At 37.7% G+C, this 24,138-nt stretch overlaps 2 protein-coding genes across 2 annotated transcripts in view; both read right to left on the bottom strand.

The window, feature by feature from the left end:
* Positions 1-3,620, bottom strand: part of usp3 (ubiquitin specific peptidase 3) — a 15,727-nt gene extending 12,107 nt beyond the window's left edge. Inside the window, exon 1 of the mRNA XM_041218014.1 lies at positions 3,210-3,620. Within this exon, the coding sequence (XP_041073948.1) occupies positions 3,210-3,300 (91 nt within the window). The 5' untranslated portion in view covers positions 3,301-3,620. The remainder of the gene's footprint in view (positions 1-3,209) is intronic.
* A 1,423-nt stretch (positions 3,621-5,043) lies between these two features.
* On the bottom strand, positions 5,044-23,363 carry si:dkeyp-73b11.8 (BPTI/Kunitz domain-containing protein). The gene is made up of 6 exons (XM_041219223.1): positions 23,231-23,363; positions 17,437-17,625; positions 12,182-12,355; positions 10,898-10,951; positions 10,122-10,203; positions 5,044-5,577 (listed from the first exon to the last, which is right to left on the bottom strand). The coding sequence occupies exons 1-6, from the start codon at positions 23,298-23,300 to the stop codon at positions 5,508-5,510; spliced, it is 639 nt and encodes a 212-aa protein (XP_041075157.1). The 5' UTR covers positions 23,301-23,363; the 3' UTR covers positions 5,044-5,507.
* Between the last annotated feature and the right edge of the window lie 775 nt (positions 23,364-24,138).

The following is a 24,138-nucleotide window of genomic DNA, read 5'->3' as shown; positions in this document are numbered from 1 at the left end:
GCTAAGGAACAATTAATTCTCTTGCATACAGTGGTCTTTGTACAGCAGCTGAAAGCTTAGAAGTAGCTGTAATGAACATGTTCTCACCTTTCTCTTAACACACACTGGCCATGCAGTATCACATCATGGTGTGATGTGACCGAACAAGTGAAATAGAATATAGAGGCAGACAGTACAGTACAGGGGCAGATATTAAGGTTCAGAATTCTCTTTTGTATACCACATGCATGACTCCAACAGTTATTCTGTCTATAAAAAAAGGGCTAAAAATAAAGGCAATCCTGCATATTTATCACCAATGAATTCTAAATATAATGTGCACTGGGGTATTCCAGACAAGTTACTCCTATCATTACCATACAGTACATCCCAGAATATTTATTTGACCTGGTAAGTCAACATGAATAATTTAACAGCAAGTCTGTTCCCCCAACCATGCACACTTTCAAATGAACGGAACGGAAATTTACATCAAGGTGAATTGAGGCTGTACATGCAACTGTAGTCTACACAACAAACTTTTGTAAAGTCAGACCTTTTAAACCAAACTTTAAAATTACAGAGCTAAGCGTATCCTTTTAGTCTCAAGTGAAACAATATTAAATGCATGCTTTACCATTGTATTTAAAAAAATAAACATCCTGGAATGTAAGCCTTCATGAGAAGAGCCGTTTACTTACATAGAAAACTGTTCAACATTTTAACATTTATGGAAAATACTTTGAATATCGACTATGAAAATAAATGTCATGCACTCTACTGGTTATAACAATTTTCTGGCCAATGCATATCAACCTAATGCAGCTGCTGGACTATCACTATAGCAACATGATGCAGTGCAAGTGGGGCTCATTTACTAAGCTTGTTGACAGGAAAAAAAACTCAGAATGTTAATTTAGCCTAAAGGCAGTACTGTTCCCTAAATTGCTTACCAGAAAAAAAAATGTAGTTCAAATGTAAAAGCTGGATAGAAATCAAGCTATTCTGTGTTTTTTTTACCCTTAAAAGTACTCTAAATTATTAAAATAGCAAATCAAAGCTGATACATTTATTAGCCAGCTGGCAAGAGCAAAATATACAAACCAAAAGCTCTGGCGTGTTAATGCTTTGATAGGATTTGTTTGGACTTTTTGCAAAACGGTTAAATGTGGCTGTTCATACTTGAATGCTGGAAGACGCAGTGAGCCAGCTTGACTTCTTTGCTCCAGTGCAACAGCTTGCACCACTTTGTAGGGGGTATGTGGCTTTGTCAGTCCGGGAGCTGCCTGCTGCTTTGCTCTTTGTGACAGCATTTCAACAGTTTATGACAATTGCACACAGAAAAACAGAAAGACCAATTTCAGGGGACAAGGCTAACCCACGCCTGGCTTTTCCGAATGATAGTTTTTTTTTTGTTTTTTTTTTATAAAAGGAAACAAACACTGAAGCAGACCTAATTCCTAATTGTCTGTCATACACTCTTAGTAATAGCAACTCATTTTAACACAGTGGATCAATTCAAATGACTTAGAATAGTGGTGGACGTTAATACCACTGCCATTCACATCAACAATAAAAAAAAAAAAAAAAAAAAAGTTTCCCTGAAGAAACAAAATACACTAAAGAAGGTAACTTGCACTGTAGAGTTGTTAGTTGTAATTAAATCAGTCATTTATGAATGACTGCAGCAGTATAAGCAAGTGAATCCACACCACTGTTTGTAGTATTATATAAATATATATTTAAATACACTGTATACCCACAGAGCAGGCAAGAATTGGGCATTTGCATGCTACCCAAATGTATTGTAACAGTAATAGCACTTTCTGTTTCTTTTCAGTCACGTCAAACAGATGTTGTATTGTACTGTGCTTACGTGAATGGGTATATAATTAGTTAACCTGGAGAAGATGCAGCTACAAAGGGGGTATTTTGATACTTCAAAATTCCTTGCAATATGACAGATTACTAATGTTCGTTCAAGCCGCATGTATAATCAGTCACTGTTGCCAACTCTGCTGTCTGCAAAGAATAAGAAATCCAAGGCTACGTTTTTGTTAAATGGATGTCAGGTTTGGCACTGAGCACCAACTAAACTCAGCCCTGTTCGCATTCAATATCCACAGTGGTTACCAGCAGTAAAGCAGATACCCTACTGCTCCACCAGGCTCAGGCTGATGACATCAATGTAAAGGGGTTATGTCCAGAAAGGATACTCTGGGAGTGGAGAGCTGTACAACAAAGAGCAGGCAATTTCATATTTCACTGGAAACTATCATTTCGTCAGTTAAAAGCTAGATATATTTTCTTTCAGCTATGCATTTGAAGTATAAAAAGTCACAAAGACACAGATAACCCACTAACTTCAGGAATGAAAAAAAAGAAAGAAAAAAAAAAAAAAAAAAAACAGGTTAATGCCTGAAATGTCAATTGCGCCACTTGACACATTAATTTAATGCGTTTATGTGTACCAATGTCATAGTTACTAAAGGTAATTGTTATTAAATATGGTAGTTGTGGTCATTCCACGAAAACAGTGTTTAGTACTGCTTAAAACTAACGTTACGACATTTTCTAGATCACCATTCTCGAATTTGGAGCGCTAAATTACAGTCTCAGAAATAAGAAACCCAGGAGACATACATCTGAAAGTCGTTTGTTAAATTCACCTTAGGCGATGCTAAAATGTAATTACTGTGCCCGCAACCACACTGCAGAATGTGAGTTTACGCAAACTGTTTCTTGAATTTCATAAGTTGGCATTAATTTTGACCTCGGGAAACACTTTTTTTGTTTTGTTTAATACATTTTCAATTTCACGACTACTTATTAGTAGAAAAATAATGCCGGTTCCCAAGTAAACCTGTTTCATGTCACGGCATAATGATAAATTAATAATATTAGCGCAAATTCAAAACTGTTTACACAGTACCACTCTGATGGCACATGCACGTCTTGCCAACAAGATATCCCTTTTGTGCCGTGGTTTACATATTGTATTTATCGTACCGTAGAGTGGAAAAGGTACAGAAGTTATCGGGAGATAGATTATATATAAAATTACTTACGTACAAACATCTATTCCATGGCATTCAGTTTACAGTGTAGTACTTGCAGCAAACAAACACAGGAAGTATTTTAATATAAGACTATAGGCCTCGACTGAGAACCTGCGGGTTTCCTGCTCCGTCTAAACCGAACTGTTCTCCGTATCAAGGCAGGCGACTTACCGCTGCAGCACCAGGACGAGGGCGACCCGTTCGGGAACTGAGTGGAATCCGGAGCGATGCAGACGCTGGAGTTCAAGTGCGGGCACTCCATCAGAGCAGGGAATATTGTATGGGACAAGGGAATGAGTGGTTACAACTTGGATAGTCCGGGAGTGCAGATATATCAGTGGTGCCCCGTATATAAGCGTTTCTCTCACTCTACGTGCCCGACTTGTCTTGCGCTCCCTCTCTCTCTCTTTCTTTCTTTCTGTCTTTATTTACAAAGCGTTCACAAGCAGCACACTGCGGCCATCTTTTTTTTTTTTTTTAATACAGCGTGTCTGTAAAAAAAAAAAAAAAAAGGAAACTCCAGGTTAAGAACCGATAAAACTCCAAACCGTGACTTCGATGTAACCTATTAAAGATCCAATCCGTTTCATTGCGGTCCAGAGGAAATATGGAAAACCGCTGTAAAACATACTTCAATGACGTCACTTCATTTAAATTGATGTTGGTACCAAACATATATATTTGTACCAAACAGAGAGAAAAACAAAATCTCGAAATCAAACTGTCGAATTGGTTGCACACAATAGTCATACCTATGTGTAGTGTAACTACAGTAAAATGTGTAGCATCTGTAAAACAACTAGAGTTTAGAATATGGGGAATATTCCAACTGCGCTGTAACTAATAACGACAAACCGTATAGGTGGGGGTTTGCAGTTTGTATTGGGTTATTCCTTTGTGTTTGTTTAGGACACGTTTTCAAAGTTTGGCTTTCTTTGCAACCTGTTAAACAGACCACATTAAAAACTTAGTTGACACTCCATTTTGTGTACATTCATTGTTCATGTATTTTCAATAACTTTTAGTGACCCCAGTGTTATATAGTATGTTTCTGTATTTGTACCTGTGATTATTGCTTGGTCATTTCGAATAAACAGAATAAACATGTTAATGTGTGTCATTGTGTTTTGTTTTTTTGTTGTTGTTGTTTTGTATGGTTGTCATTATAATTGTAAGTGAACAAAATGTCATTTTAATTCTATTTGCAGCAAACAATACTGCTGTAATTGCAGTTATAATTAAAACTGATCCCGAGTCTGACCACAATAGTACTATACGGAACAGAAATGATTAAAAAAAAAAAAAATATATATATATATATATATATATATATATATATATATATATATATATATATATATATATATATATATATATATATGTGGTGTTAATAAGGAGGGGCCTTACTACTATAGGAACAGATCATTTCTTATAAAAAATAAATACCACAGGACTTTTTAAAAAGCGCTTTCTAGCCAAATTATTAACCGTTAACATTTTTTTCTTGAGGCTATTATACTATTAAGTTTTCTCTCATGCAAACTGCTGTTTTTAGTTTGAATTTCTGGTATTGTTTTGTAGAGATGTCATTGAACAGTGAGGCTGCAAATGGTGGCCTTAATACAGTGGCCTTATTATTGAAGATATCTTTACATTGCAGTTAATAGGAACAAATCAGGACTGTAAAAAAGTGGTCTTAAAATTATGAGGTGGCCTAAAGCAAGGTTCATCATTATGGGTATAACATATCCTAATAAGGTAAATCCAGGTGTTTCTAACCCACTTGGTTTACTTAAACTGGAATGAATCAGATTCTTTGTTTATGCATCTTGTGATACTTCCTTGTCTGACAGTTCTGTACATTTGCAGCTCGTTTCACAGCCCTCCATTAGCACTAGTCCTGGACTACTTTACCTAAATTAACATTAGGTAGTCCCAAGATTAGTGCTAACCTGGGTCTGTGAAACCAAAAGAAATAAGAACAAAATAATTTGAAAACATTCCATTCTTTTTTAAAAGTTTTATTCCACAAAACAATGCCATGGTTATACATGATACTACAAAATTGCAGTCTGAAAAGTAAAAGTAAAAATCCTATTGGTTTCCTGTTTGTTTATAATCTACCACACCTAATTCAACATACTTCAACAGGTCTGTACTATTTGGAATCGGATTCATGGAGAGTAAACAAGACAATAACTAATAAAACAGCACAGCATCAAAAGAGAAAAACTTTTTAAAGCTCTCCCACAATGTATTTAATTTTTATACCAAAGTACGATTCCTAGGCAAGAGTTTAACCTTTTGTGTACTCTGATTCATTAGAAAATAGGCTTTGTAGGCTTTCCAGTTTGTTTACAATCCTGTCTACAAGGTACAAAAAATATAGAAAACAAAACACTGTATAAAAAATGAAATGCTGGGTGTTGGCGTCACATGACATGGTGCTCTCCTGGTTAAAGCTTTCTTCTATTCCATTTCGAGTTCTTCTTTTAATGGATGCCCTGTCTCTGTTGTAACCTCCTGCAGCTTATCAACCCTAAAAGACCAGGAATTAATTTTTAGTTAATAGTTTGATCTTAATACAGTTGTATTTCTCAGTCCTCACCGGAACACTAACTGCCAGCTGGTCCAGGGTGAGGTGGATTTCAAAACCCTTTTTATTACCTTGCATTAGCATTTGGCAGCATCATTACTGGACCCCATTTCTTCTGTTGAATAATATTAAAATACATGATAATGTAAAACTAATTTAAACTAAACTGATATTTTGGCAGAATTTTAAGTTACCTTTTCTTTTTGAAACATTTAAAAGGACATCATTGGGCTGTCATTATTAACACTTCTGTACAGACCTAGCATTAACATGTCTAATTTTAAATTCTACTCAATTCATTTCCATCAACAGATCAAGATCAAATCAGTTTCAACTGGGACAGTGTCAGCTCCAGTTAGGATTGAGGGCTGGCAGAGCTCAATCTCTCCAAAGACCCTTAAGCAAAGGATGCGAGAGGTGGGTTTAAAATATCCGACTGCAGGAAAAAAATAGAACAGCAGAACACAAGCTATATGAACACATTATACTGTCTGGGGAATACTGGAGGTCGTGAATTCATTTATAAACAAAAAAAATGTCATACAGGTGACCTTGACTTCTGTATCTGGTTGCAGATTGCATTGTAAATGGTAGTCCCTGTTTAAAACTGGAACAAGATTAGATTATGTTTTAGAGACTGGCTTCATGGTGCAGATGGAAATGCTGGTCTTAGTTTTTATTAGTAAAGTATCTGGAATTGTTTTACCTGTTATTCTACAGTTGAAATGACACAGATGGGACCTGAATGCACTGTTCCTGATTTACTGTAAATGATTAACTTTCTTGAAATAGACTCACTGTGTAGGTGTGTTTTTATGGCTTCCTAAGTGAGACGTCATGAGTGGCTGGTAGCCTCCCCCACACACATATCAATTAAAGATAGAGGCACACTGGGAGACCAACAGAAATGCAATCATTTACTGGAAAAAGTGAAATCTGAACTGAAACCATCTAGAACCTCAACGCTATTCAACTTGCAACTTACAGCCACCTCAAGCTGCACAGTTAATTTTGAGGATGGCGACACTGAAGGAATACGGGGCTCTCCCCTCTCTTGTAAATTGTATACCTGTTCTGGAGTGAAGTTCCAGAGTTTATTTTCACTTTGACTCAGGTGTAGTTCACTCTCTGTGTATAATGGGGTCCTTACTGAGTCTTACTCTCGCAATAAACAATAAGTAGCTTTTAGTTTTTTGGGGGGGTTTTTGTACTGTTTTACCTTATGATGTGTGCAGTCATTCTGGTTATTGTTGCAATTACTCAGATTCTGTGTTAAGGTGCGACAGGCAATTATTTAAAAAGCAACTGCTGAATTCAGTAATTCAATAAATGATTAATCTCAGCAGGAAGATTGAATATTTACTAGTGTGTCTCTTCTCTTGAGTATTTTGCACCGGGCACCGCGCTGGGCCAGAGTCAGCTGATTCCCTTCTCGCTTGTTACAGGCGACAAGTGACAGTGGGCGGGCCCTGTTCTACCGGAGGCTAGCTAGTGGCTAAGCTAGTAGCAGTACAGACAGCGGGGTCAGGAGCCGGGATGTTTTGTAGATCGTCAATGACCTAAGAAAATGTGTTGTAAATAAATAAAGGTTTTAGTTAATTCAGTTCTTCATTGGTTTTTCTAATTAATAACACAAACATAAATGAGTTAATCAGCACATGGACTTGCTATCAAGGTAAATTACAATATTTAGTTGTAAATGTATAATCTAGGCTATATTGATACGAAATATAATAAATGCTATTTTGTTTGTTTTCTACAACTGTCCGAAGCCTACCCCGGTGGGAGCTTCCTTGTTGAAACATGCATCATCATCGTATGGATTTGGTAGACTATCAAATGGCTGGGGCAAAAATTGAGCAAATTTCTGAGATGATATCTATTGCTGTCTGGGGAAGTCCGCCGCCAGTCACTTGTTGCTCTCGTTTTTCCCTTTAAACGTCATTTTTTTTGCTTTAACCTTTACGTTTTTATATAATAGTTTTAACTGCTTCAGTTCCAGACGGTTCTCCACTGTGGGAATTGAATTCTGCACTGATCTTTGCCCAGGTTGACTCCTTCCGTGCTAAAGTTTCGTTATCCGTCTTTTTATTTTCTATAATTTCTTTGTAATTTTTGTTATCAAGAATTACATTTGATAACATGTTTTTCTCAAATAAAGAAAACGCAATGGTTTTACTTGTTGTAGCCATGGTTATGGTTATCTATTATACAACTTCCTTAGACGATGTGTCGTAATCAACCAGCGTCACAGATACCGTGAATCCATAACAGGTGAATTTTAGATTCAATCTAGGATCCACAGTTCCGCAACAGAAATGAATCCATGATCCAATCTTGGATTAGTCAATCCTAGATTGGGTCGAATCTCGATCTCGATGTGCGCAATCCACCCTAAATTAATTGGTTGTCAAGGTAGTCAAGTAGTGTGGTTCCCTTTCAATTTGAAGATGGCCACCAAACATCGTTATGGGATACACTCCTGCCTATTGGTAGGTGTCACTGAGCTCCTATATCAAAGTTGCTGATAGGCCCCCTTCTCCCAGTGATGTTTTGGTCCCGCCTCCCGAGGGTAATTAACCGTCACGCAGGGGAAGAATCACCCTCTTTCGTTTCTCACATTGGTAAAGTAAGACCTCTGTATTGCATTGAGCCCTGTCTTCTTATAAAAAGTTCTGCGTAAACTACTGCTATTTCCCCTGCACTGTGTTGAAAGCTGGCAACACCACTTTCCCGGAATCAGTAGTTTAAAAAATCGCGGGGCACCAGCTGGACTCTACCACGATGCAGGCATACCAGTCGGACAACAGAATAGCAGCTTTACAACACCACCTTTCCCTGTTTCAGCAGGGATTGAAGGTGTCCCTTGTTTTGTGCCAAAAACTTCTGGGTCTGATGGCAGCAGCGGTATCAGCCATCGAGCTGGGTTTATTACACATTTGCCCGCTGCAGGCATGGCTCAATGCGTTCAGGTTGCATCTCAAATGCGACAGGGGATGTCGCGTTTGAGGGTGTCTCGCGTGTCCGGTGGCCCTGCGCTGGTGGAGGATTCCCTCTCACCTGCGCCAAGGAGTCCGAATAGGGGTGGTTTACACCTGCAGGGTAGAGATGACGGACGCCTCCAACTCGGGTTGGGGCGCGGTCTGCAAAGGCAGAGGAGTCAGCGGACTCTGGTCGAGCCGCAGGACGTCCCTGCATATCAACATGTTGGAGCTGCAAGTGGTGTTCCTTGCCCTCCGGTACTTCCTACCCGTGGTGCGGAACAGACATGTGCTGTTCCACAGAGACAATACATCAGTGGTGGCATATGTCAACCACCAGGGTGGCCTTGAGCCTATATACTCCATTGAGTTGAAGCACCTGTTCAAGAGGATAGCCTTCCTCTTGGCTATCACCTCTGCAAGGTGGGTTAGTGAGCTGCAGGCGCTATCTGTGCATAGCTCCTGTATGTGTATTTGATGATGGTAGCAGAGTGTCACTGTGTGTAAACCCTGCTTTTCTCCCCAAGGTGGTTACAGCCTTCCATGTGAATCAGTCCGTAGAACTGGAGTCTCTCCATCCTCCTCCGTTTGTGACGGACGAGGATAGAAATTTGAACCTTCTCTGCCCAGTTCGGGCGTTGAGATGTTATGTGGATAGGACAAGAGCGATACGTCAGTCTGACCAGGTCTTCGTCTGCCATGGAACACGGACCCTGGGACAGTCCCTCTCCAAGCAGTGGCTGTCGCGTTGGATTGCAGACACAGTCTCGACTGCGTATGATACTGCTGGCTTACCCCCACCTGGACGGATAGCTGCACATTCCACGAGAGTTGTGGCTACGTCATGGGCCCTCTTCCGAGGTGCCTCCATAGCTGAAATTTGCAATGCGGCTAGCTGGGCTACCCCACATACGTTTACCGGGTTCTACAGTCTGCACTAGGGTCCTCGAGGTTGCATGCTCACGCCTCTGACCTTGGTCAGGCAGGATTTAGTGTCCCTCATATGCTGCTGTTCTCTCTTCCCTCGCGATGGCTCTGGTACACATTTCCCATAATGATGTTTGGTAGTCATCTTCGAATTGAAAGGGAACGCTAGTTTACCTACCGTAAACCTAGTTCCCTGAAAGAGAAGATGGCCACCAACTGCAAGGTCGCTTCGGTCAACGTTTTCGTTGCGAAAGAGGGTGGTTCTTCCCCTGCGTGACGATTAAGCACCCTCGGGAGGCGGGACCGAGGACATCACTGGGGGAAGGGGGCCTATCGGCATCTTTGATATAGGAGCTCAGTGACACCTACCAATAGGCAGGAGTGTATCCAATAACGATGTTTGGTGGCCATCTTCTCTTTCAGTGAACCAGGTTTACGGTAGGTAAACTAGCATTCTAAAAGTTCCAAGCCGTGCTAGTACAGTGACATATTTGCACAGGATGGAACATCTGTTAGCCAATGAGATTGTTCCCTCTATTCTTGCCATTTTATAATTGGTTTTAACAGTACATTACTTACTTATTCCTTTGTACTGCCACAACAATCACAGCGATTAGAATGACAAATCCAAGACATCCAAACACAATTCCAGCCACTAAACCTGCAGGAAGAATGATTTACAAAATTGATAAAGTATTATTATGAAGCGTGAGCCACACAGGCTTTGTTTTGGGTTGAATTCAGACGCATTAAAACCTTGTTAAAGCATCGTCTAAACATGGTCTTTGGCGATGAGGGATGAAAATGAAACTCCCACTGCATAGCAGGAGCATCCATTCCTGGTTTTACTGTGAGTTTAACAAGTAAAAACCTGAGCTTGTTACCTATACGCTGTAGCTAATCAAGCTCACAGTAAAACCTGGAGTGGGTGAAACGGCAAAAGGAGACTTATTTCCATCCCTGATAACCAAGGGTTTAAGAAGCATTTTATATCCCATTAGAATAACATGCAACATTGGCATTCCATTCACTTCCTGTGTTACAGGTAATAGGACCCCACCTGCCCCCACTTATTTCCTATGTGCTGACTAGACCAGGCATAGGTGGGTTTCCATTACATTAAGAGTTATCTAAGTGGTCAAATGATACAACATACAAGCCTTTCAGTTAAATTCACCCCATAAGTTGAATTCTAAACACTCAAGCACTAGAGATTCCCTCATTTAGAAAATAATGAGATGGTGGGACCTGGTAGCAAGTGCCCACCTGCTCACAAGTATAGGGAAGGTAAAACAAACTTATTACAGTGGTATGGGAAGATAATTATTCTGGAAGAACATAAATTGTTAACATACCAGCATCAGTTCCGTTTATATTTTCATCATCATCTTCGTCCACAAGTGTGCTATCTGATAAAAGCAATTAAAGTTACACATATTTTTATTAGAAGTTTATTTATTTATTTAAAGTGTTACAGAACACTCTGCAAAGTTTACAATAAACGAATTGCGTTACTTTTGCTGTGTCCCGTGTTGTCTGTATAGCAGCATTTTTTAAATGTGTAACTGCACATCATGGTTCATAAGTCAACTCGCCACTATATCAACATTTACTTTAGGAGTGTTCGCCAGAAGGAAAAAAAATAATTAAATCATTAATTGTATTGAGATCGCGAATTAATTGGATACACTGCGATGTTAAGTAATAACATATTGTAGCGATCTTGGTTCCCCCAGGCAGGCGCGTCATACAGGGTGAAGAGAGTGAGGCAATCTCGCACTAATGAATAGCGCCGATACCGCTGTACAAAAGAGACGGCTCACTTGCAAGGAGCGTTTATCAGGCTTATGTCTCTGTACGTGATTACGTCACCTACCAGCTCTGCTGTGCCTTCCTACCCGTACGCTACAATATATTTATTTCCTGGCGAACGTTTCAGAGTAAAAGTTAAAAAAAAAAAAAAAAAAAAAAAAAAAAAAAAAATTACCTACTTTATTTACCTATTATGTGTGAATAAAAAATCTGAACACTATCAGGAATATGTTAAAAAAAAATAAACATATAATTGCTGTGATGTGAACAACATGTGGTAAAAAGGGGTGTGTTTCCTGTAAACGTGCAGGGAGTTCTGTTACACTTTAAACTCCTGCGAAAATGGGCCACTTTGTCAGCAGTGTTAAGAAATAGTTTATAAACACACTAACACGTGTTTATTGTTTTGTGTTCAAAGTAAGCTAATACATTATATTTCAATGCATTTTATTAAGCACTCAAACTTGGTTACAAGGTTACACAGGTAAAACAATGACAATACCCCAAAATACACTTTACGTGCCCTATTATGCACCCTGTTCACACATTTTAAAGGGCTGTTTTGCTAATGACTTTCTTTAAAGCCAGTTTTAATTAATTAAATCAAGTTTGTAGTTCATGAAAGCCATTTTCAAATGGTTTAGTGAGGCTGTTTAAGAGAAGTTTATAATTATTTCCCTCCAAAGCACTGTTTTACCTAGATTTAACTTATAGACCCTCGTAAACAGCCCTTTACACGGTGGAAAGACAATTGCTACCTGAATTGAACAAAGCCATCCCTATATTATAGTTGGTAGGTACAGCAGGAAAGTGGTTGTTTTTCTCACCAATGTATTTGGCACAGGTGGAGTTGCAGGTGTGAATGTCAACAAACCTGTTCCCATTCCCTCCACAGCCAGAGTAAAAGAAGGTCTTGCACTTCTTCTTCTCTTGGTGGTAGTAATACATTAGGAAATGGCTTTGGCACAAACCAAAGTCCATTTTCAATGTACAGGCAGCATCTAAAAAAAAAAGAGAGCAAATGGAAATGTTCTTAGGGTTTTCATGTATATGGGTTTATGGTTAGGGCCAGCACTGATAACCAGCATGACGCTGGTCCATTTCACGTGGCTGGTAGTGGGCGTTGAAGGTGTTTAAATTATTTGGAGACGTCAGGGCGAAGAGGACAATTTCAGTAGTATTAATATAGCCTGCTAAAATTGTGAAAAAGCTTGATTTTGACTTGATAATAGCACTAAAAGACATTCATTCACATTATTATTATTATTATTATTATTATTATTATTATTATATTATTATTATTATTATTATTATTATTATTAATAATAAATAATAAAATGTGTTTTATTGGGTCTCAATTATCAATAGTTCATAACAGAATCTGTTCAGAGGATGTTATTATCATCATTAATATTTTAATTAAAAGATATATATATACGTTTGAATACAATGGTTTTGAAAGTTAAGGATATGAAGGAGACTGCTTACGAATTCACCACAAGGAGGCACACTGTGGCAGTAAACCAACCAGAGCAGCAGAGTGACTCAACTCACAATTAAGTGGGATGGTACAGTAGGTTCTTTGGGTGACAGTTTGCTTTGTTGGAAAAACTCCAAATTGCAATTAGGGAGAGAGAGGTAAATATTTATGGTAAACACTATCAAGTAATGCTTAAGCTGTGCATAATAATGGTGATGTCATGCTTCACCCTAAGAGTAAAACCCACCAAGGAATTTGTTCTATTCAACTGTTTTAAAACAAATGATCACAAAACACAATCTTGTGGACTAATATGTACTCATATGGTTGAAAGTCATTACAATAACATTGTTAAGGAATCATATGGTTAATTATCACATTGTTTACATTATAGAGTAATCCAGATTTTTAAAACTGTCCACTTTAGACTGTTTTGACCTGCAGACTAATACCATAAGTTTGTTGTTGATACATATTCAATAAGTTTTTGGTTACAAAGCTCTATATTTTTCCAAAATTTTCTTTGATATCAGATGCAGCTAAAATCTTTGAAAAAACCAACCACATTAAGAAAAAGTTATTTGTTTTAGAGTAATCAGATTTCTGTATTTCTATTTATTTTATTTTTTTACTATTTTACCTTGCCGTTATTCTGTGTTGTTCTCATTACAGCTATCAAAACACCTTAGCTGTGCACCAGAATACACTTTATAATTATAACATCACTTTTCCAGTATAAGTTCATGATATATTTTCTTCCCTCTACATAAAAACAATAACCCATTCCTGCTTATCTTTCCAGGCAGGTTTATGTTGCATTTGCAGTCAGACAGCGTACATCTAAGTGAAGGTTTCTCAAACGTCCAAGAAATGACACTCAACATAATGAAAGCAGTAGTCATTTTACATATCAGCAACCTCTCAAAATTGCTACATCGAAATCTTGGGTGGGGTCCTCAGCCAGGATTCCTATGTTTGGAAACCCTTGCACAAGATGGTTATGACTGGCTACCAAAACTGAAAAGCAGCTTCAGAACTCAGACTTAAAACAAACTGTATTAAAAAGTTATTTAAAAAAGAATATTTTAATAATTGCAATACAAATTATTGCAAAAATCATCCAAAAAAAGGGGAAAGGAACAATAATAAAAAAAAAAACTGAACGATACTTCATCAGAAATATACAGAGCTTTCGAATTTGTATGATTTACCATGGAAAATGCATACAGGCTGCTTAGTCATGGAGTCGATAACATGCACAATATTCATGTATTTCCAAGAACATGCTGACAGAAGGAGATACGTTTATTTCTTTTAATGCCTAGAAGCAGGAAAACAAAATGCAGCCGACAGCATTCCCTCATCCTTTCGAATGCCATAGTTTATTTAAGGATTGTTGCAAATCAAATCCGCCCAACAATGCTGGTTGATAATAGTTCGAAGGCCTTTGCAGCTTACCTAGATCGCAATCCCATTGAGCACGTTTGGGATGAACTTGAACCCACATTTGTTCTCATGGTCCTCAGCCTACCTCTCTGCACTAATTGTGTGAAACATGAATGTCTGAATGGGTTAACATTCCACCTTGAAGCATCTTGTGAAACCTTTGCCATGTCTCGGCAAGGCTTTGATCAGGGAAAACCCAATATTAGGTACAGGTCCTCATAAAGTGTAAAATAGTCTACCCAAATACATTCAAATTAGGCAGTTCCAGGTGTTTCAGTGAACATATCTTTTTAATTGTATTACTCTGTTTATACAGAACAGTTTGATTCAAAATGCTGGCCAATGTAAAAATGTAGGAGCCACCTCTTTCTATAGACTTTGATTGAAGCTAACTTTTAGAGCTTGGCTTTGAATGTAAACTACGTATTCTTAGAAGGCAAGAAAATACAATTGAATTCCAATAACATTTTAAAAGTAAGAAAGAAAAAAGAAAGTAGGCTGCAATGAAAGTAAAATGAAACAAACTGACAAAGATAAGCCAGTTAATTTTTCACTTTGACTGTAATCTCTTAGTTTAATCTTTAAACTCAGCAAGCCACTGCTGTATACATTGCAGCGAACAGGCCTCAGTTGTGATTAAGAATGTAGACATGACAACTGAACTCACTGTGTCACAGTAGTTGTTTGAGTGAAACCACTTGAACCATAACATTAAAGCCTACTATAAGTAACAGTGTTGTTCTCTCTCTCTCTCTCTCTCTCTCTCTCTCTCTCTCTCTCTCTCTCTCTCTCTCTCTCATTTATATATATATTAGATGTTTCTATACAGATATAAATCTTACCTCACCGCTGTTTTTGAACCTCAACGCAACCCAGACCTGCCTTCCCTTGACAACAAACAGACAAAATAAAGTAGAATGCTGTATTGTTGAAGAGATACCTTTTGTTAAATAGGAAACTTAATTATACTGTCTGAGAAACACCACATTCATTCCACGTTGGAAAAAAACAACCAAAAACACACAGAAAAAACAAGGCCAAACAAAAGCTTTTATGTGTGATGGAATGAAGCCTCATTCCTGTTTTAGAAAGGCAGCGTACAGTACAGACCACACCAATACAAGTGCAAGTCCTTCAAATAAGTTGTGCAGGTCAGGGATTGAACTGAAGTTTTATGTGTCGAAGAAGCAAACCCCTCCAGGAGCCAAGGAACACGTTACAGGAGGACACTCAAGTATTACATCATCAAGACTCCCCCCTTCTTGTCATAGTAGAAGAACCTGGAATGGGCGAAACTGCTATGCAATAGTCTTATTTCCATCGGTGCTGTGCAGATTTGCTATATTGTCCTTTTTTTAAACGGTTTTCTATCTATGCCAGCGGCAGAATCTTGTTCCCATATGAATCCCCCCATGGCGAGCCACAGACATTGGCTAGGAAGCCGTTTAATGCACAGCCACTGTATCGGTTCAACTTACAAAAAGGAATATTGTTTCCTTTTCTGCTCTTCTAGGTCTGCAGAAAAATAAATCCCTTTACTTACATTTTCAATTTTTGCTAGCAAGCCTCTGCAGTGGTCCCATGCTTGTACAATTCCAAATTCATAACTGCACTTTGGTCAAAAGTTCATATTGTGGCACACAGCAGATGTGTCTACTGCAACTGGTAGAGGATGATCCTGCAAAAGTTTATGATAGCAGGGAGTACAATAGCTAGTAAGCTTTTGGTATAAATTTAGCTCATAGAATTAAACATTTTTGAATTAGCTATGACTATAATGCCACATTTCCATTGGACCATGGAACCAGTCTGTCTTCTCTTATCGTGTTCCTATATCCAACCGGGGCTGCTGCCGGCTCCCTCTGCAGTCAACAACCCAATATGCCATGTGCTTTACACAACAGTCAAAGACTACCCATATGTATCATGTGTCTGTTTATTTGCTAGTTAATATTTCCATGACAGTATCATACATTCACAGCCTTCATGTTTTGCCTACATCCTTTTTTACTGCAGTTTGAGATTTAAAGCTGCCTCAGTTTTGCTTTGGAAGCTCATTAGATAACTATCACCATCATTGTGGAGAGATAGAGTTCTGCCAACCCTAACTTGGGCTGACAGAGTCCCAACTGAATCGATGTGAACTCAGAGGAAAGCACCTTAACACAGACTTATAAAAAACAAAACAGACAGCACTTCAAGAATTGCAAAAGGAACCACTAAGAATGACTGTAGACATCAAAAAAAGAAAGTATATCTTGAAGTTAAATTCAAACACTATCATAACATTCTGTGTCTAATTTCTTATATGTTTCACTTAAACATGTCTGTACAGTGTGCTTGTCTGGCAGGGCCACTGTCTGTGTTTTTATTTAAACAGGCCACACATCCTGCTTGGGTGACTGTCTCTCTCTCCCTCCACATTGTGTGTTCTTTGACACACAATTTATAACCAGGTGCCCTTCCTCTATCTAGAATCCAAAGTACATATTTTATAGCCTCTATAAAAATGCTTCAGTTTTTATCTGGGCTCATCTGCTGGAACCGCTTTCCACACCCTTTTATTTTATTTTTGAGATTATTTAAAAACTAAAAACATTTGTACAGGTATATGCTTTTATTGTTTACAGGCTGCACAATTTAATAGTGTAGTACCAGGCACTGTTTTGGTTAGTCTTTACTGAATTATTTTAACAAGGTGTATGTCCACAGTATAGACTTTCCTATTGAAGTATCAGTATAACAAAAACATCATTTTGATATTGACATTAGGTAGGGAGGAAAGTTATACATTTTTACCTTAAACAATAAGGATATACAATACACTGAAATTGAATAACTATGAAACAACTCAATAGTAGTATAGGCAGTAATGCTAAAATAAACTCGTAAACGACTATGACTAACATGTCTTTAATGTTGAAATGAGTTTAGGCTTCCATTCTTTTATCCCAGAGTTTGGTGTGGTCTCCACCCCTAAATTATATAAGTGTGGAAATCTCTAATAAAGAATGAGGGTATGCTGGATATTGCATCGATTAGACATTCATCTTGTATTGGGTTGTAAAAATGTGAACCAGACCCCCGTGTTGATAACTGATTAAAAAAAAGCACTGCATAATGAACAGGCGGAAAGCAATAAAAGTGTGAACTTACCGCCTTGTGGGTAGAGTTCAGCAGCTCTGGTGGAGCAGTTTGACATGCACATCCTGTCAGTAATGAATCGGTTCCCATTTCCTCCTGACCCTTTGTAGCTAAAAGGCAGGCACTTATCCACTGTTTTATTGTAAAAGAGACGGAATCCCCTCCCTTCTCCTTGTCCTTCATCCATGCCCAACATACAATCTGTTTAATGAAACAAACACAACACGTTCAAATTGTACCCTTTTGCAAATGCAGCATCTCCATACATTTTGATTGTTGGGGTTTTGTACTCCAGTTCAAAGACTTGTTGACAGTATAAAGAATATATATATTTTTTTTTATCTGAGTTACTTGGTATATATCTATAAAGGATTGACAGATCTAGTGCTGGATAACTTTCAGCACTGTTGATGGATACTGTGGAATCTTGCATTCAATCAAATGGAAATGATGGAATGATTGTGCAAATTGTGTAAATGATGCTGCGTTGCTAAGAGACGTGAAGCTTTGCCTAAGGAAAATAATACTTAGCATTCAGCTCTTTAATTTAGGTTTAAATAGATTTTCTTTTCCATACACTGTACTTGTTATCTAAACAGAATACTGTAGTCATTTCACTCATGGGGGTGTTTGGTTAAACCCCCACTTGCTCGTGGGATATTTGCCTATCCTGATTTGTGGAATAACTATCGTATTCAATGAGCATTCATGGTGTACCCTCTCATTCATTTTTGAAGACGTTATAAACTGTAGAAAAAAACATTTACAAATGCTTTATTTGTGGGAGTTGAATCTGCTGTGGGTTCTAGTTCATCCTGCAACCGCAGACTAACTATTCCCTGTATCCTTGTATGGTAGGCTAAAGCCAGAATACCAAACCACAGCTGACCCTCTGCAATGAAAGCTGCCACTGTCAGCTTCAGTGCTAGTGCAGTGACACCACACCCTGTCATAAACAACAAACTTTACATGGACAACAACTCACTATTTTCACCGCAAACTGACATCATCTGACTTTTCATTTTACAATTCATTTCAAAGTAACACTCTGTAGCCTTATGTAATCTTTATATAACTATTGTCTTGGGATGCCCACAACACCAGGCGATGGTGTCAGCAATGTCTTCTTGTTTGGAGAAGGGATTTCACATCGAAAGTGATGTCATTGTGTAATAACAATACAGTTTGGTGTACTGTGGAAACGCTTAGAAAAACCATGCAAATGCTACAACCTGATCGTTGATGATGCTTTCATCATAATATTGTTTTTGTTGGTCTCCACAACAGTCAAGAGGGTCTATTGATCTAAATTGTGGTGGATCTAAAACCACTGTTGTTTAAATGACTGAAGAGCACTTTGAGGAAACCAGCATCACTAACAGTTTGGTTAAAGTAAGAAACATGACTAGTTTGGTTAGATCCCCTGCTGTTTAGATCAATTGAATAGATACGGTTTTGATACAGTTTCATGTATTCAGTATTACTATTAGTTTGTAACAATTTACACCCAGCAATAAACTGTGTGTGTGGGTGTTGTCACATTATATTGTGTTACAGTAACTGTTCAAGGTCCAACTGTGACCGAGCCTCTTAACTGCACAGAGAATTACTGCCCTGTGGGGGTGGGGATGAAGGGGGGGATAGTTTCTTTTATAATCATTCTCTGAGTAACAAAACTCACGAACAAACAGATCAAATAGAATGGGCGTTTGTATATGGTTTAGTGCTGCAGGTGCCCATCTAATTTGGGGGATAGCTCTAGTCATGTGATTTAGTAACAGATTCAGCTATCAGTGCTCTGGTATTGCAGGAATAAACGACCAGACGGCCGGCATTTTACCCACCATTTTACTCACTTACGCGATGCAGGTAGGATGCAGTTCTGTTTCAGTTGCTATGACTACAGGGCTTTTGAGGGAAAACAGGAAGCTCAACTGAAGGCTAGTTTTCTAGTCTACATACATAGTGGCCTCTGAGGGGCTTTACATTTCCAACTGTTCTTGCTAATTTCCTTTTGAATAATAATATTAATGGTCTATTTTTAAGACAGCAGTTTTAATGAAATAGTGAAATAGTTAATTATGCAAATGATTGTATTCTGTGTGCTCAATTTCCACTAATTCACAGAAACAGAAATATTATTTTTCCATAGGCAGAGATATAAAATGTGGAGTAACTGGTATATAAAACTATGTAAATTTCAAAAGTTAGCATGGCAACACTCATTTTTCTATCTGCTACTGTCTTCTGGCTTTTATGTGTTTATTGGGCCTTTTCTCTTAGACAGAAAACAAAAATTAAAATTCTAACAAATCACACACATTTGGACTGCCTTATTTTCTCTGCTTAATTTGACAGTAAATTAAAAATAATTGCAATTTTGTTTCATACATTTCTATAGATATAATAACCTTTAGCAAATCATCCTAAAGGCAAATATCTGCAGGGGTTTAGAAACACTGAATAGACCACATTAATAATTTACTGCATTTATCATGTATTATATATGGACAATAGTACTTATTGTACAAGTTTATTCAATCAATTAATACAGCGCCTGTGTTATTTCCCTGAGGTAATTGAATAGCACAATAAAACAGAAACAAAGCGATCATAGAGCTGGATGTTCTAATTGAATCTGTCCCTTAGTGGTGTTCAAATGGGTCAGAAACACATGTTTAGACAATATTGTAATTGAAAACTCGTACTATATATGTACATTTACACAATCCTTTTTCATTTGTAATATGCATGTGTCTATCATCTGCTAAATTACCAGCTAGCTATTTTGTAAACACTTTTAGATGGATTTTCCTTTGTCATAACATAAAGCAATATAAGGAGACTGTGTGGTCCAGTGGTTAAAGAAACAGGCTTGTAACTAGCAGGTCCCCGATTCAAATCCCAGCTCAGCCACTGACTCACTGTGTGACCCTGAGCAAGTCACTTAACCTCCTTGTGCTCTGTCTTTGGGATGAGATGTTGTAAATGACTCTGCAGCTGATGCATAGTTCACACACCCTACTCTTGTATCTTGTAAAGTGCTTTGTGATGGTGGTCTGCTATGAAAGGTGCTATATAAAAATAAAGATTATTATAAATATAGATCTATGTTTAATGTTACTTTGCACTCATTCACAGACACTTCGAGTACTCTACTAAAAACCACAGAGTTAAATGCTTCAGAACAATTACTTATTTTGCTACAGACTGTGTGATACTGTATAAAGATGGGAATACAGTTTCATAGTCATAAACTTTACTGCTTTCATAAAAATATCTACCTCCCCTCCCAGTAAACAAACATCCTAGTTAACTCATATGATTTGCCCTAAAAAATAAAAACTTTATTATTTTTAATGTATTCGTTTGAAAAATAAAATTGTTATGCTACTCTTTGAAGGTTCTGAAAGGTGAACAGATGGTGGATCTAAAAAACACAATTCAAGCCCCTGAAGAAATTACAAAACAGTATTTAAAAAAGGCTATTTAATAACAGATCTGCCACCATGCTGTTGCAGTTTTTAGGTTTTGTACAGGTTAAATGTGATTTCCAATGACATGGTGAAATAAAAGAAATAGTCTTCATTAACTTGCTTGTCAAAACACACAGAAAACAAAGTTACCGAACTTGTCTTTAGCCCAGATTGTACTAACCCTTTACTGGATTCCTCTGTACAAAACTCTTCAACACACGAAGTGCTGTTGGTTTTTTATCACGGTTAATTATGGTTACTTATGAACTAACAAAAAAGTATCCCAGCTAAACTAATGCAACAAACATCCGATCCAGACTTGGGGATTATCATCTCTAACTCAAATGTTTAACAAATGAGATTAGGTTTTTTGTTTTAGTTTATAAAGAGTTTCATATATAATTAACAACTATTAATACAACGTGAACATCATTTGTTAATGTGTTAGTAGGCTAATTCACAGTTAATATACTAATACAATCATCACAGTTTGTAGTTTTAAAAAAAATGATTAAAGATACCTAATAGAGGTATTGTCTAACTAAACATGTAAATGAAATGTGATGTTACAAATCTGGTATCTTTTACCATTAGTTGTAAAAGAAATATGGGTGTTATAAATGTTTCAAATAATACCCTTTGCACTGTATACCGTACATACAGTGAAATTAAACCATGAAATGGTGGCAGCAGTACAATGTATCACAGCTTAAAACACAAAGCAAACAAACAAAACACTCCAATTAAAGAGGGCCAGACAGGCTCATCTTGAAGTTATGTCATGACTGTGCTGCAAACTCAAATTAGGTGTTTTACTTGACCAGTTGTGTTAGTGTCTGACTTCTCTTGCACCGTAATATATACAGCACTAAGTCCTTGGAACTTGAAGTCAGAAATGTTAATACAAAGAACTTAACGTTCCACAAGCCACTCAAGACATTTGAACTGTGATAACTGAGAACTAGACTGCGTCTTAATAGCTTTGAAATATATTTGGTGGGTTTTTTTCCATTTCAGGTGTCAAACTAGGTATCTCCAGTCTTGCATATAGAAATCTGAAGCAGACTGCATGAGTTGTCTTATAACTACTGTACATCTGACCCAGGAAAACATGTGCAATCAGATGACACTGAATCAGGAATCACCTAAGCAAGCAGGCTCTAACAGAATTAATGCAAATTCAGTTTTCTCTATAAATCGTAGTCCACAAGATAAAAACCCAAAATTTGATTGAGCCACACCCAACCGCTACTCAGGCAACTGATTAGGAAAACAACCTGTAAATGAATACACCAGATACAACACTGTAATACATGGATGGTTATACTGGTGTATGATATACATAGTTTTAGAAGGGTATAGCTTATGCCTTTAAAGGACATACCAAAGGTTGTCAATCTACTGGCCAACCTCACAAAGGAACCTGGAGAATTACAAAAATGTATCTACAGGTAACTATGTGCCTGAAGGTGCCATTCTAACATGGTTCTTAAAATATATAGCAGCCTGTAACTAACTATTTCTAAAATGTAGTCAGAAAACTGCAAGCTGTTAAAAAAATGACCTTAATATTCTGCCTGAGGCCTCATCACCAGAAGATGGAAATAATATCCATACGCACCACACAGAGAACATAGAAAACAACAACTTGTTTTTTAAGGAACTACTTTCCCCACCCCAAGAGAGAAATACAAAATCTAAACTGTCAACAATTTACTAGTATTGATCTCTGTGTCAAACATTATAGCTTAAGCAACAGTTTAGCACAATTTAGCACAGAAACACTATGCATATTTATTTTGGCCCACAAACAATGACACTATTAGACATTAGCAGTGGAGTTAATGCAGCCAACATTGTCTCAGTAATACTTAATCAATAAACACCAAGGGAGCCGGTCTTAAACGTTTGAACAGCATGACACAGAATCAATGCTAGCCATTTTTCAAAACCAGGAGCCCAACAAGAGCATTTACTAGTATAGCAATACATATAAATCATTATCATGTTATATATATAACATCAGGTCAGATTCTGATATATATATATATATATATATATATATCAGAATCTGACCTGATCTTAGCCTGAGATGATTTGGGTCATACGGCTTGTATCAGATGATATCTTTATAATTCTTATTGAACTAGATAATATGCAGTATAGGGTACTGTAGATTACAACCCTTGGAAACCGCTCCGACCTCTTGTGGGCTGCATGTCTGCTAATATCATTCAGCACCCTTTACAATATGAAACTGCTATCAGACTTACTGAGGGATTCTATTCATTGAAGGATAATACACACTGTGTATATGCAAATCAACTCACCTGGATGTACAGCAGAAGAAAGCTGGAGAGTAGTTAGAACTACAAACAAGGTGACAAGCAGGCCTCTCATTGTGAACCGCAGTATAGGCTTGCTTCCACAGTGCAGCGTGAAATCTACTGCTGCAGTAGACACTAGGACCATCTGATTTGAAATGGTACTGCATAACCTTTGTACTTTCTATTTGATAAGCACTGATCATCCTATTTGCTGAGCGAAAGACAACGTGATCTTTTTTTTTATTTTTATTGGGGGTAATGTTTTACCAACAGCTTGTTAGAGAGGTACTGTTTGCCATAGGTACATACATTACTTCATTGTGGGAGACAAGTGTTAAAATTCTTACATTTTAAGCTTGAGGTGTATATGATTCGCCCGCCTATTAATCCCACTTCCAGCCACACAACCATTCCACACAACCATTCCACTGTGGACAAAAGAGCTGCCTATGCAATCATCCACTAGTTTGTTCAATATCATATGCCAATGGCCTGCCATTTCACATACTGGTTAGCTACCAGTCTTGTGATCTGTTTTCAGGTAGTCTCGGATTTCTATTTGAAAGAGAAAGTACTGAAAAGGGTTCTTGAAATAGAACATCTGCAGGGCTGGTCTTGACATCCACTGTGGAGCTTCTGGGTGTAGAGGCTTGGTGGTGGAATCGGAGGACACATCCGACTTGTGGAGATTGCTGCAGTGAGGGAACATTATCTAAATTTGGGAGAAAGATGGGGGAACAATAATTGGGCACACTGCATGTTACAAAAATATATTCATTGCTGTGCAATTCACTTAGATACTAAAACCTCTGTAGCATATTGAATCAATAATGCTCTTTCTTTCATGTAAAAAAAGTTTTTTTTTCAAGTACATACAAGTTAACCCTCATAAGGACATGTCGGAAAACGGC

Source organism: Polyodon spathula, chromosome 19 (genome assembly GCF_017654505.1).
Source record: "Polyodon spathula isolate WHYD16114869_AA chromosome 19, ASM1765450v1, whole genome shotgun sequence".
Lineage (NCBI taxonomy): Eukaryota > Metazoa > Chordata > Actinopteri > Acipenseriformes > Polyodontidae > Polyodon > Polyodon spathula.
Note: the sequence above shows the minus strand (reverse complement) of the source record. Positions and strands in the feature narration are given on the sequence as shown.

Coding starts and splice junctions, on each gene's coding strand:
- si:dkeyp-73b11.8 (XM_041219223.1), bottom strand. CDS start 23,300: ATGAGAGGCCTGCTTGTCACCTTGTTTGTAGTTCTAACTACTCTCCAG. Junction 12,356..17,436: donor TGAACTCTACCCACAAGGCG/GTAAGTTCACAC, acceptor TTTTTTTTTTAG/ATGCTGCCTGTACATTGAAA. Junction 10,952..12,181: donor CACCTGTGCCAAATACATTG/GTGAGAAAAACA, acceptor TGCTTTTATCAG/ATAGCACACTTGTGGACGAA.